This window comes from Melozone crissalis, unplaced genomic scaffold (genome assembly GCF_028551555.1).
Source record: "Melozone crissalis strain CALT ecotype California unplaced genomic scaffold, PUWL_Pcris_2 ptg000005l_1, whole genome shotgun sequence".
Classification (NCBI taxonomy): Eukaryota; Metazoa; Chordata; class Aves; order Passeriformes; family Passerellidae; genus Melozone; species Melozone crissalis.
In genome coordinates, this window is record NW_026535783.1 from 53,269,044 (window position 1) to 53,284,107 (window position 15,064).

The 15,064-nt window shown below is 43.2% G+C and overlaps 1 protein-coding gene across 1 annotated transcript in view; it reads right to left on the bottom strand.

Moving 5' to 3' along the window:
* SERINC5 (serine incorporator 5) overlaps window positions 1-15,064 on the bottom strand; it is a 40,438-nt gene that overhangs the window by 18,328 nt on the left and 7,046 nt on the right. Inside the window, exons 2-4 of the mRNA XM_054283801.1 lie at window positions 9,324-9,491; window positions 2,914-3,092; window positions 2,526-2,608 (exon numbers count right to left, since the gene is read on the bottom strand). Coding sequence (XP_054139776.1) covers window positions 2,526-2,608; window positions 2,914-3,092; window positions 9,324-9,491 — 430 coding nt within the window. The remainder of the gene's footprint in view (window positions 1-2,525; window positions 2,609-2,913; window positions 3,093-9,323; window positions 9,492-15,064) is intronic.

Sequence of the window (15,064 nt, forward strand, 5' to 3'; positions counted from 1 at the left end):
CCACAGGAATCTAAACCCTGAAATTGAAGGTACTGGAATCCAGTCATTACTAAAACGGGCAATTTTTTCTCCTCCAGATTCCAGTACCACAGAAAAACAAAGGTGGGGTTTATCTATTCACAAATGCTGTTCCGAGCCACTCCCAAGGAACACTTAGTATTCACTGACTGGTTTTAGGACAGGTTATTTGGGTACTTAACTGTTGACTTATATATACTGCATTTGGGCAGCTGCTTGGGCAGGATGTTTTAGACAACAGATTTCTTACATGCAACATCAGAATACCTATTTTAATTTTTAGCTGTATATACAGCTTGTGCTGCTCTGCAGTACACAGCCTACAAATTACTCCAGGTGTGCAACTGATTTCAATGAAGAAAAGACCAAGGAAGTGCATTAGCAATATTCAGCCATATCCTTCCATTGTGCTTTCCTTTTGAAAAAAAGCCTGTGTAAGTTAAGTGGAAGGATGGAACAGTCAGGGCTCATTTCCATTGGCAGTTGATGTAGAGATTTTTATTTTCTTACTCTATCATAAGCTCATTATTTAAAAGCAAGCAAAAATGTCATTGTCTGGTTTGCTAAACATATGATATGCACTTGACAAGCTTCTTCAAACATACAAAACAAAAAACCAGATGAAGTTATTCTGTAAAAAAGTACATAAAAACAGGCAGGGCACAAAGTGGCATGTGTATTTGGGAAAGGGAGAGTAGGAAAGGTCAGATCACCAATGGAGTGAATAATTAAATAGACTCTCCTGATCTCCCTCTGCCATGGTATACTGCAGACATTTATGGATCAATCAAAATTAAGATCAGCATAGCCAGGGTGGATTTAGCACTACAACCCACAGAAACCTACTGCTTGCACATAATCTTCCTCCTCCATGATTAACAAACTGCTTGGGAAACATGGCAAGAGATTTTATTTTTCAAGAAAAAAAAAAAAGCAGTTGGGAGAATGACCCTCTCCCTCTAAAAAACTCTAAACAAAACCAAGCAACCGAAAGACAGTGTAAGTTTCTTGAAAGGAGGGGAGAAAATCCCACAAACATATCATACCGAAACCATCTGTAAATTTCAAATTCAGGGGCAGACTAGAGGTCAGTTTAGCAGGAGTCGCAGAATACAGCTTTGGAGTGAAAAGTCATGAGCTAGTTTGGGAAAGAAAGCTTGTAATGCTGTATCTCCAGACTACATTAGACTGCTGTTGAGAATCAGCACAGAAAAATTCTGTTTCTCCTCCTCTGCAAACACATCAGTTCCTGAAGATGTTTCACCATGACAAGGGTCACTTGCAAAGATGACAGGCAGTCTCACCTGCTCACGAGCACAAGGCATTGCACTGCATCTACATCTAATCCAAACAGAATGGGTCCTAAGGACAAACACATACAGCCAAGCCACAGCTTCAGAGAGGACATGGAAGAGAGCCTCAAACTGAGCCAGGGCCAAACAAACAGACAGCAAAAGCAAGAAGCTGAATTATACCTGTCAGTGGTTTACTTGTAGTGGTTTTTACTTTAGTTTCCCAGAGTACTGTGCTCATAGTCTGCCTGCCCACTCAATTCTCTTCCTCATGTTACTCCTCCCTCCTGCCCTTTTAAACATCCTGGCTAGAGTAGATGGGCGTTGAGAACAAGGTAACCAAGCAAGTCTTTGTGGAAGCAGGCAGCATACACAACTGCTCCTTTGCTCTACTGATCCCATCCCATTCCCCATCACCTGCTCAGACCCAGCAGCTTAAGGGCTTACAAGGACCTGCAAGATGTACTTACTGCAAATGTAGGAGAACAAACTCATCTTGGTATCACCAGGATTTTTGCTCCTAGCCCACAAGATTTCTGTGATAAACTCCCCTCCCAGCTGGCACTTCAGTACTGGGCTAGCACCAACATGCCTGTGCCCTGCCAGCATCCCTTCCAAAACTGGAAATGCTTCTGATATGGCATCCTCAGCAGAGCACACGTACCAGGGCCCAAGAACTCTTATTTTACTTTACTGTACACCCCCAACCTGAAAACTAACAACATCCCAAATTCTTTTGGGGCACTGCAAGTTTCCAGTGCCCAGCAGTGCCCAGCAGGTTACTGTGCCTCCTGGAGCACCGTCATCTCTCCACTGTGCAGCCTGATTGCTGCACTATGCCAGAGCTACCCTGCACAAGCCAAACTAATAAGCAGCTCTGTGTTCTTGAGTGAACAACTCCTTCTGCACCATTATAGTTCCATATTTCTTAAAGAACTGGCAAGAATTCCTGAAGAATTGCTGCAGTGGTATCGTTACCTACCACTTTGGCCTGCTCTTGGTCAGAAAAAAACCATGCTGCTCCCTGCACATTCACATGAAGACCATGTAGTTTGCACATACAGTGTTCCCCCCAAACACTGGTTTTGCATCTGGCCTGTAAAGGCTTTACTTGAAGAAACAAGGCAATATTCATGTTGATCAGACTTCTCAGATTTCTAACGAGTCACAAGATAGTAGAGAATGAACCAGCATAACAAAAATAAGAGGACATACCATTGAGGAAAGTGTCCTGATCAGGAATGAAGAAGGCTCCTGAGCACATTGCTGCCAGAACTACAAGTTTGATAAGCCAGAATCTGTATGAGAGAAAAAAACCATCTGGTTGTAATAGGAATTAGAGATTTTCAGCTTTAGTACCTCAAGAAATCTTTATTTAAAGAGTAACGAGGAAAAAAAAAATCCTTTGATGACTGATTACCACTTTACTTAGTTTTCACTTGACCACATTATTTCTAAAAATAAGAGCAAAGTGAAGATTTTTGAGTTGTGGGGTTTTTTTTCTGCCTAGTACTACATCTAAGTAGAAAGTTTGTGGCACAAATTTGTGAAGAGATGTTAAAATGTTAGATGTTAAAATTAGGCAATCAAATAAAAAACTCACCCATTATGAATGTATGCTCGGCAACTTTTGCTGTTGTTAATTTTGATGGTGAACAAGAAGAATAAAAAGAAGAAACAGGCCATTCCAAAACAGACTTTGTACACTGCAGAGTATCCCACCAACTTCTCACACATCTCACCCGCCTGAATACCCTTGCACATCTGCTTGTAGAAGGGAATCTGAAAAGCAGAACACATTATATATAAACTGTTAGAAAGGACACAAAGCACACATAAGCACGTATATTTCTGGGCACCACTGACTTTTCACTGGCTTCATTTAATACCTTTGACTTTTGACATCCCTTCAGCCTGGATTTCAGGGTTCAGGGGATATAATAAAATCCGAAACATAAGGGACTGAACTCTTCCAGAGCCTTCTCTCAATTCTTTACAGATCCCTTGGGGTACAAGTCCACTTTCCTTCAGCTCTCCAGGTTCATGCCATTACTGCTTATTCCCTCACCCCAGGGACCTTCTCCCTTCTTCCCATGCTGTACAGCAAGAGACTCTGATTGCTTCAGTAATTCAGCTTACGTGAGACACACCAGGGGCTTGTGCTGCCCTGGCTGCAAAGGCAGACTGAAACACACCCAAGTGTCACAGGGGCAGCAGCCACCCTCCTCTCCATCACTGCTTCTGACAGGGAGCTGTGCCAGATGACCTGATTTTGTTTTAAATTAACAGAAAGATGGAATATTCCTGCCTCTCTTGACTCATTAAATATTTGCTTTTGAGGCCTTTCCCCACAAAGGGGAAAACAAACAGCTGCACATTCTGGCTTCAGTTGCACCACATGAATATGATGCTGGGTGCTCTGAAAAACAGGTCTTGTGGCCAGAACCCGCTGCTGTGAGGCACCTCTGTGCAGACATGGGCTCCTCACAGCCAGAGAACCATTCAGCTGCACAGAAACATAGGAATTTAATTAGAAAACCACTATCCATTTCAAAGAAAAAAAGGGCCTCTCTGTGTGCTTACAGCCTTCAGCTAAGGCTGGTAAGACCAGTTGAACAGCATTATTAAACCCTCTGGAGTTGACTGCTGCTATCCATGCAGGTGACTGGAGAATAGAGAAGCCAATGTGCAGCAGGACACAGCATGCACAAATCAACAGCTATGGCAAAGGAAACCCCTTTATTCAGCAAGCAGGTCAGTACACAAAGCCATAACAATGAAAGAATAACAGGGTCGGCATGCTAGCCGTCAGACAGCGTTCCCAGCCGGGTAGAAAGTCCTTGAGATTCAGGAAACAAGTGATAAACAAGCAAACTGCCAGCTTCCAGCACCAGGCTCTGAAAGCCTACCTCTCTCAGCAGGGTATGCAACTCCAATCCATGTTCCAGGACTCCAAACCAGTCAGGGCCTCAACAACCCTCCTAGCAGTTTCTCAAAAAGAGGAGCTCACTGCAGCACTTGTGTGGCTGAGCTGAGGATAGCAGACCTAACTACAATTTGGAGTTGATCTTTTGGTGGGCTAGAATCAGACGAGGAGATGAAAACTGCTGTTTCATCTGCTGTTTCATCACCAGCAGCACAGCTCTGTGGTGTTACAAGAAGGGACTCAAGCTGGGCCACTCCAAGCTGCTCCTTCAGCAGTAACTCAGAGATTAGTAGCCTCTGCATAAAGAAGCTGGACATTAAAGTAGCTGTGGCTAACCTGCATCCAAGAGTTTTTGGAAAGCTCCTGAGAAATTGTCTGGAGCATCAGCAACACTTTTCCCAGGTCTTGGAAAGCAATGAAATGTCTGACTGGGAAAACATACCAGCATTCAAAATGAGCAAATGGATTGAATGGAATAATTATGAGAGCTCTCAAAGCTACAGTGATGCCAGGGCAAGCCAAGGGGTCACAACAATGCCAGGGAAAGCAACTGGGCTATCAATTAATGCTTTCCTGTTCTTTGCTTATTATAACCATCAACAGGAAAGGTTAGAAAACAGCATAATATTGAACTAAAAATATTTCTGGGAAAATTACTTATTTGTTTGACATCCATGAGAGTACTCACCAAGGAGACAGATTTTTACAAGATCTGTTCACTTTACTTACAAGACTTTCAGAACAAAACACAACAAAACAAAAATATCACAGAACCTGATTAACTGACTAGCTAATCAGAAACAGATCTATGGGTAGCCATAAATAGGCACCTTCTCCAATTGCACAGGTTTCTACAGAAATCTTGATGGGATTTTTGAACCTATACATTCTTTCCTCCTGTAAGTATTAACTTCATTACAGGTCTGGCTGAGAGAAAATGGATGGATTCACAAGAACAATAGCTTAGTTTGCCCTACATAAGCAACAAAGAGTTTAGCCACCATGTAGTATTCACCACACTAAGCAGTAAAAAGTGATGGCCACAGAAACAGTCCCATGAGACTGAATGGTCTTTTAGGAGACCCATGGTCCTGAAAGAACAAAACAAGAATAAAACCAAACTCTTGGAGACCTTAACAGGTGCAACACACAAGCACAGTGCTGGGAGCAACAGGACTGGTGCAATAAAAACAGTATGTTTTTGTGAAAGGATGGTCTATTGCTGGGAACAATGTATCACGGCTTGTGTGACTTCATTGATAGACAAAAAAGACTAAAGTTTCTTTTCAATCTATATCTCTGAAACATGTTCAGCTGCTGAGAAGGCTGCCCACCCTATGTGCTTTACCATGCCGGGTATTTTCGATAGCCATTAAGTCACATATTTGTTATTTGCCAAGATACAGTGAAATAGCTACTTTTGTACCTTTAAAAGCAGCAGTAGTTAAACTCTTTGGCCTCGGAGCAGAGGACAAAGCATTCTTGTTGCAGAAACTCAGTATCCGCTCCAATAACACGAACGCCTCAGCTGCTGTGCAAGCAATGATGTTATCACAGCAAAGCTGGCCATCTTCCAGCACGCACTGCAGCCCTCAGAGGTGATCTGAGCAGCATCTACAGAAACACGATGTCCTGAACTTGCTCTCCCCTCAGTGCAAGCTGCAAGCACACAGAACCACCGTGGTGCCTGGCCAGCCCCAGGTGGGGTCTGTCAGCACCTGAATGTGTGAGTGCAGGAGTGTGGCAAAGCACATCCCAGGGGAACAGCAAGGGAGAAGTGTGCAGAAACAGCCCTGGAGGACCCTGCTTCCACCTGGATGTCCTCTTCCAAGGAGGGAGAATATGGCAGGCAAACTTCATTAAGGATGCATGAGTGAAAATCTATGTAGGTGGGAAAGCAAGGGCAAAAATCCCCACGTAAAATCACCTGTCCTGAGCAGCTGAGAAATTAAATAAAAAACCAAGAAACAATCAGATCAGAACACATCATCATGAATCTATGGCTAAATTTTTATCAGAAATATGCAAAGGGCATCTGCACTCAGAACCCTTATTTTTGGTAGCATATTTGGTGTTTAACATGCAATAATGCAGCTAAGGGGCAAGACATAAACCTAGCAGGGGAAATAAGCCTGAAAGTATGTTTTGCTGGAACATGTGACCACCTTGTACTGAAATGCTTTCACACAACTAAACTGAGGGTTACTGGTGTTCATCTTCCTAAAAATGTATTTCTTATTTTTCTTTTCATTAATTAAGTAGGACATGGATATTTTTAGACTGAAACCATTCGTTTTGAAAGAGCTTTAACATTAAAAATTTAAATTTTAAAAAATCTAAACTTTTTTTTGAGAGACCAAAACAATTCTTTCCCTTTTCTTCTCTAAATTATCCTTTCCAAGCCTGTAAAATGCAATTTTTTGCTTCAAGAGAACACATGTGAGTAAAGCTGTATCTGTTTTTTTAAAAAAACAGCGTAACAGGAAAAAAGAAATAATATATGGATCAAGGTATAGAAGCACAATATGCAGTGTAATTCCATATTGGTCTTTTCTGTATTTCTGTCCCTGTCACTGGGCTCACATGTCTTGATTGGTGAATACCCAGTCTTTTGCCTTGATATGCAAAATTGCTATTGCAAAATCTATTTTACATTTTACTATCCGAAATTTTTCTGCAAATAACCACCAACTTCTTCCCTGTTCCTCCACTGCCTCTTGCTTCTTTCCCCAGAGGTCTACTACTGTATACTTGGGAACGTACAGCAAAACAACCAAAGAGAAAAAGAACACCTCTCACTGACAAACGAGAGATTCCTTCCATGTAAGATCAGCATGAGTATTTGAACTAGTAAAGGAGACACATGGTTCCTTGCCAAGATTACAGCTCCAAAAAGGACTGCACTACTATTTGAGATTTGACATTCTTTACCTAAATACAATTTAAAAAAAAATCTGATTAAAATTAATCAAAATCTGTTTTCTCTCAAAAAAAAAAAAAAGGAAAAAAAAAGAAAAAAAGAAAAATAAAAAGGAAAAAAAGAGAGGGTGAGGTTCCAAAAGTATCATGCAAAGCATTTGCTTACAGTCTGGCTTCAGGAGCTGGGAGTGTTCCATGACCCGGCCAAAAGCAAAGGAATCAGTAAGTGCACAGCACTTCCAAAACACAGCTCATCACTGAGAAGCTGAGACTGGTTAGTCTGAATAAGTATTTTCAAGGTGCGCTCTATCAAAACTGTGCTGAATTAGCATCAGGGGTCTTTGAATTCTTAACAGCCCTGAACATAATTATTAAATTAGAAAGCAGATAAAGAAATCCTGCTTTCAGATGGTCCATTTCCCATTCAAAGACATCAAATGCTCTAAACTTTGCTAGTGATTATCCTTCCACTTCAAGCTAATAGCTACTCTTTGTGTCATTTCTTCCCACACTGAGCTTTCAGGACTATGAACTGGAAAAGAAATTTGGCAATACTGAAAAGCATGTTGTTGAAGGCTTCTTGAATCACTTCTCTGTTGGATAAAGAGTATTTTTTGTTAGGGATACAAGCTGCATTAAAACCACACTACTGATGGAAAAGAACTTTATGAAATTTGGATATAAGCACATAATTTGTCTCCCACACACTTAAGTTCCTTGGGTTATTCACTTTATTGCCAAGCTAAGCATCTAGTAAGTCAAAGCAATTCCTGGCAAGCAATTTCAGCACACACATGTTGAGCAGTTTTTAAGTCACAGCTTACAGGCAAGCATCACATCTGTCCTGGGTGCTCCTACAGGGTGGTCATCAACTTCTGGGGGCCTGGGGTAAAATGGGGCACTAGGATAACTCATGCAAAGTGCTATTAAATGAAAGAAAATTAGGACAGAACATACAAAGAAGGTACAATTGGAAGACAGAAGGGTCACAGGCAGCAGAGCACAGAAGCCCCCAGTCAGCCTGCTGTAAACCCACAGGTTCATCTGTGTTGCAGGAAGGGGGTGCTGCCACCAGCTCCTACATCTGGGATGCTCTGGCTGTTTCAGAGACAACCAAAAGTCAAGTGCAGAACGTAACGAGGCCATCAGCTTGTTCAGCAACTGGTTCAGTGAGGAAAGAGGCCTCGCTGTGTAACCTTACTCCCTTGGGAAAGGCGCACCAAACAACAAGATGCTCACACTGATGGAAGCCTTCTGAGCCTCCCAGACAAGCACATACACAACCCCCAGAGCAGACCCAATGATGCATTTGATGCATCTTAATTTTTAAGAATTAAGCAATGCAGTCTTTGTTCTCTCTAGTTAAAAGCAGAGTTTCATTATTGTAGTTTGTGAGAGAGAGGATTTGTGCTACTTGGGTGGCTTATGAAGCCAAATCAAATATGTGGTACAACAGGACCAGCGTGTGAGCACAAGCAGGCTGGTGCGCACTGAGTTTAGGAAAGTTTCATGAAGGCTCTGAAAGAAACTTGAGTTTTAAAGTCTAGCTTCAGCCACAGCTCCTTTCATGCTTTTGAAGCTCTCTAATTAAAAAGACAATTAGAGATGAAGAGTATTTGCTGTGGTTAGAGGCCATGTGAACACAATGACTCAACATACACTGAAGAAAACCCCTTGTAGAGGCTCTGCAGCATTGTGCTTTGCAGTAGTCTGTCACACCAGAAAGGCAGAATTAAAATTGCAATACTTGAAGAATTATTTTCTAATTTGCTGCTTCTGCTGCTAAACAAGCTGCCAGAGACAAAAATCAAGGTTAGACTGAACTGATTTGTTCTACTAAAACAAGTTCCCCAATACCTTTCCCTCCTGCGACAGTGCCTGCACAGCAAACCTGGGGTGGGTTCACTGCAGCAGATTTCTGCACTTGAGAGGAAGGATGCTAGGCCTTGGCTCCTCCTGCTGTGAAACACGCTCAGTGGGTGACAGGAAGATGTGAGCATGGAAACATCAAGAGATTGGGCATGGAAAATCATCTCATCTGTGTTCTGAGGTGGATGGGTGGAGGAAATTGACCACCTCTTCTGAGGAAGCACCCCTGTACACAAAGAGCTGTGGAAGGAGTCCCGTTTTCACCCAGGGGCAGCAGTGACCCCATCCCTGCTACTTACGTGAGTTTTCATTTCATTAGCTACTGTTGTGGACATCATGACACAGCAGATGATGGTCACCAGGATGAAGTAAAGCGCGTACATGAAGCGGGTGCTGGTTGACTGCTTTATCTTGGGGCAGCATTTGCAGCACAAGGAACAAGCAGCAGCACCGCAGCAGCAGGCCAGCTGAAAAGTAAGGCAAAAAACACAAGTCAAAAGTCCACCCAAACCCTCCATCTTAAGGTTTCTATTGCAAAAGTTAGACAGCTGGGAGACTTCCTGTAAAACTCCAGAATTTCTCAAGTCCTCTTCTCCCAGCTGAGCAGCATTTAAGTGGAAGCAGTCTGTCTTGATTATCAAAACTCACTAGTCTGAAGCACATCAGTGTCTAACTTTCCCAGATTTGCTAAGGATGAGAGACAGATCTCCCTGTGTATTTTAGTTTTGTACCAGCAATTGAGGGTCCACCAAGATAAAATCCACAAAACATAGCAAAACCCATGTAAGTATTTTATTCAACAAGGATAAAGGTACGGAATAAATCCTGAAAGGGATCTAGATTGAGGTTCATTATTTTCTTGCTGTCAAGAGTATCACTGACTTTCAAAGAACCTGGATTCACCTTCCCTGCCTTCTACTTTTAGAAAAGCCATATATAAAACACAAAGGTAAGCCTTACTTATATACATAAGGCAGCACTGTCCATGGCAAGGCCCTTCCTTGCAATTGGCAGCAGCTCCATATGGCTCCTGTGTGTGCTTAACCCACCAACCATGACCACAGGAGAGATTTTTGGACATCAGCAGGCAGCCAGGAGCAGGGAGCCGCCCTCCCCAGGTCTCATTGCTGCCAACCCAGAGTAATCTCACCCTGCTACACTCCCATTTTCCAGGCACTCCCTGAGGCTAGGTATGGTGAGCTGCCAGAGCACAGCACTCCAGCACACCAAGGCTGCTTCTTACTGGTGTTTCCCCGCTTTTGGAGGGGCCACGGGAACATTCAGAGAGCCTTCTGCTTTCTGCAAGCAGGTGTACAAGGTGGATGCTTGCCAAAAGACTGAAAATTCACAAGCGCCACATTTGAGTAGTCCGGGCAAACTTCACTGGTTGTATGTGTCTTCAGGCACCCAAGCATCATGCACTGTTTTCCTCCCAGGACACTTTCTCTTCCAGCATCAAGGACTTGTCTGATGAAGGGGAGGGGGCTTCATGTGTATTGTCAGACAACTATATCTAACTCCACAGAATATCACAACCAGATTGGTTGTTCAAAGAGCCTCAAATCATTCAGAAGAAGTCTCTTGAAAAGACTCCAGTTTATCACTTCCTTGCTATGACTATCTCTGCAACATTCAAGGTCATACTTCCTGCCTCCAGCCCCCAGGAAGGGGGTGGCAGACAGGCCCTTCCCTTTCTCAGCAGCAGCTCTTCAGCTGCAGAAGACATAAAATGGGCACAGTCCAACCCAGCCCCCATGCTGCTCTTCTCTCACTTCACCACTGGATCTCATGCCAGAGGAGACAGGGCCTCAAAACATGCAGCTGCTAAAACTGCTTCTACTGCAGAACAGAAATCCTGCCCAAAACACAGAGCTCCAGATATGGGGAATAAACAGAATGGGTTCATGCTGGCACCTAAGCTGGAAATTAAAAATACTATGTGCAATAGCACATCATGCAAGTAATACTTTCAAAATAGAAGGCTCTAGTGGCTGAATGGCAATTCTGTTTTTATAGGTAGTGAAATTACATTGCCTTTTAGAGCATCAACACAGGTCCAGGATATAAGGAAGCTACAGCAAGTTACTGACTCAGCAAACAAATGCAGTAACATTTCAAAACAAATGCATACCAGAAATGTGTAATTTACACACTTCAGAATTTTAACAGCAACAACAAAAAAGTAATAGTTTTTTTTTTTTAAATAGGTCCTTTTAACATGAAAGGATTTGGTATCAGCCCAATCCAAAGTATCCACAAGGAACTCGAACTGCTTGCCTTAGCATAACAACTACAGTATGGAAGTAAAAAGGTATGCAGCTTTGGCATTTGTAAGGAGAAAAACATTTTCCTACACCAGGTGCTAGAGAGCTCTGCCAGTAAAACCTCATCTACATCCAGCAATGTCTGCTATTCTACTCCTGGGTCACTGCAGCTGCTACTTAAAGCAACAAATGCTTAAACAGAATATGTAAGTCATTTATGTACTTTTCCACATTACTTAGACCTTAATGATAGTTTCTAATACTGAGCACGTACCCTAAAAATAGGAAATATTTGTGAAAAATACCACTATTTCCATCTTGTTCCACATGCACCTCTTCAAGCACTCTGAAAAGCCATGGAAACCATAGAAAGTTGGTCAGACTATTCAGCCACAGCCTCAAATTTGGTGGTCTGGGGTTTTTTTGTGAGGGTTTGAATTTTTTTTCTTTTTTAAACTGTACCTCTAACATTCCAGAGTAGGCCACAATGAAATAGGTGTTACCCAAAAATAAATGAGAACAGTCTCTGTCCCAAACACTAAGATGCTGACCACAACCTACTGACCCAAGAGGTTTCAAAGATATTATCTTTGAGTGACAAGACTTCAAAGCCCACATATACAAAGAGTTCTCTGTTAAGTTTTGGTCAACGTGGAGCTAAGCTGCACAGACACACTGATGCCACATCCTTTACTGCAGGCATGGCCCATCTCACCCCTCCTTTGCTTTTTGACTGCAGCAATGGTCTGCACAACGGCTCAAAACTCACTGCAAGCCAGCAACAAATTTTTGTCACGTTGTAAAAAACAGACTGGGAAAAAAAGAAAGTAATGTCAAAAATCTTTTACAGATTACACTTATAAATAAAAGCTCCTCCAAAGAATGGGGCTCTGCAGGAGGAAGATGCTGTGCAGTTTTTAGGACAGAGACAACCCAACAACGAAGGTCTGTGAACACTACCAGCAGGCAGGCCTTGTATGCACAGGTCTGTATGCACAGAGCTCCCTCAGAGTCTCACGAGGACCCCAAGCCCAGGCTCTCCAAGAGCCCAGCACAGCAGCACCCGAAGGCCAGGCTGCTCCACCAGGAGTTCCTCGTCCTGAAGCATGTTCTGGTTTCAAGCCCCTCTCAATCCAAAGGCTCCCACAAGTTAGGCAGCAAGCACAGCCAGCCCGGCTCATCTCTCTCTAGCTTTACATCTCCTCACCAGGGTGAACACCACAGTCTCACAATAATTACAAACAGTGGGCAAATATTTATGCTTTCCACAAACACTTACCATCAGCCAGCTTGCTCACACTAACCCACCAGGACGCCACAGCGTAGACTAGCCGCCTGCTTTGCTCCGTGCTACTCATTCAGAACTCACAGAGTACTGTGCCAACTTGCCTGAGACCCCAGAATCTGAAAGCCTAACATACTTGATACCAGATTTGAACTGCCTGGATGGTGGCTGACTCAACTGGTTTCATAACAGCAGCTGTGGAAAGCTGTGTGGGAAATATTTCTGTTAAAATATATTCAAACTACAGTTTTACAGCCATTTCTTCTGGTAGCCAGGCTGGCTTAACAGCCCCAGGCTCGACCCAGCCTTTGTCCCAATGACACCAGAGTTGTGTGTATGACCCCCACATAGCCCATTCATGTAAGAGCTGGACTCAAGGATCCTTGTGAGTCCCTTCCAACTGAGACTAATGTGCCAGCCGCTTGCCCACTCCTACCCCTGCTCCAGCACTCACGAGCCCTGACAGTTCTTTCTTCTGCTGCGAGTGACCAAACCAAGCAACCTAGTGGCAAGTTGTGAAAAGTCACATATCAACCCTTCTGAGCTGCTGATTTATTACACAACAGCAGCAACTGTTCTACCACTTCATGTGAGGGCACAGTGCACAGGAGGAGGGTGAAAGCAAAGGTGAATGCTTTGCAGCTGTCCTACACACCTTCTCCCCTCTCTGAGCAGATGTTTCCAGGGGTGCTTTCCTACCACCTCATTCAATTTGAGTGCTGTAGGTGCCTGCCAATGCAAGGAACAGTAATTTTGACATTCATCCAGTAAAGAGCAGAAGTAAGCAGACACGTAAGAGCCCTAGCTCGTGCAAACCACTTTCCAAGTACCGGCAGCCACAGACACATTGAACAGCCCCATCTTACAACAGCCTGGGGAGCACCTATGGTTAACAAGAGTTAGGCAGGTCAATAAAACAGGGTAAAAGCAGGCTTACCACCTCGCGAGCCCACTATCGGTTCCCTACAATAAGTACTCTGCCAACACTCACTTAACATCTGCCACACACTCAAGTCTTGATTTTTGCAAGCTGTGATGCGATCTGATAAAACAGTAGAATGGGGTACAAGAGTAATGTTAAGCACATGTAACTGTTTACATACAAGACTGAAGAGAACCTATCTTGCCTGCTGCTTTTATAGAGACAGTGAGACTTTAAGAATGTATTTTCCACATACATTTCCAAAAATATTTTGAAGGCTTTAGAAAATACTTTGTGTAGTTATTAAAGTGAAGAGTTTCAGGATCACTGCCCAAAATAGCCTATGGTATTTTAAAATTATACTAACCATAGGCAAGTATCCAGCTTATCACAACAAAGAATTTCCTTTTGGGAGACTTCAGCAGAAATGGTAAAAAATCAAAGGGGGTAAGACCACAATGGGAAAAAAAACCTGCATTCTTTAATGAAATGAAGACTTAGCAGCTTTTCATTTTTCCTTCCTAACTGACAGCCCAGTGAGAGCAACAGGAGAGACAGGGGAGAATGTGTGCCTTCCAGCCCGTCCATGGAGCACAGGAATGTGCCTTGCTGAAGCTTCTTTTCACGGGGGCCTACAGCAGCTTAGTTTTTCATGCATTGCTTGGTTACTTGACTACCAGCATTATCTGGGCCATAAGATTTGCAGATAATGCAGTCACCGAGCTGTTAACAGCAGTGTCTATCAAAAACACCCAAACATCTACTCCCACAGCTGCAGGCAGCATCCAAGCAGGCTGGACAGGCAAAGCAGCCAGCCCTGCATGAAAAAGATCCTGAAGTGACCACACATCCATCTTTTTGTTTCAGGAAAGAGCATCTAGACGCAAATATTTCATTAGTGCACTGGTTCATGAAAACAAGAGGTCTGATGCCAGGTGTCCTGAGTGTTAGGAACTGGTCTCAGACTATTACTGAAAACCCACTCCTGTTATGCATATGCATTTTCCAAAAGCTTCTTCAAAGGATCACATGATAATGCAGCTGTTTGTCCCTCTGAAGTAACTAAACTCACCAAAAAGGAGGCTTTATTTTGTCTTTTGTCTGACTTAACTGGCTTTCCACTGCTTGTTATTTAATATTCAGACTCACCATGTGACTTAAGCCAAGAGGCTTTGCGAACCAACATACCAGTTAATCAACTGATGACCTATTTTGAGGAGCACATCTCACACTGCAAACTCTGCAAAATTGAAACAGATTTCAGAGAAAAGCCACGCCAGCCCCGACGCTGCCTGAGACGTGCTTTCTGGGGAGGCTTTCCTGCCCTCAGCCACCACGGACGGGGCAGAACTGCCACGCAGCACCAAGCAGCTCTAAACCCAGGCAAGAAAGCCACACTGGGCTGAGGGCGATTTGCTTCTGTCGCTCTGCACAAACGTTTCTGAGTGGTGACTCAGCTCAGCATTAGAAAATAACATCACTGAAAAATGTCCAAATTCAAGTCGGCTCAACTGCTCTTCTCCTGCTGATTTTGGAAAAATCAAGTCAATTGTTTAGTCTGATCTGAGC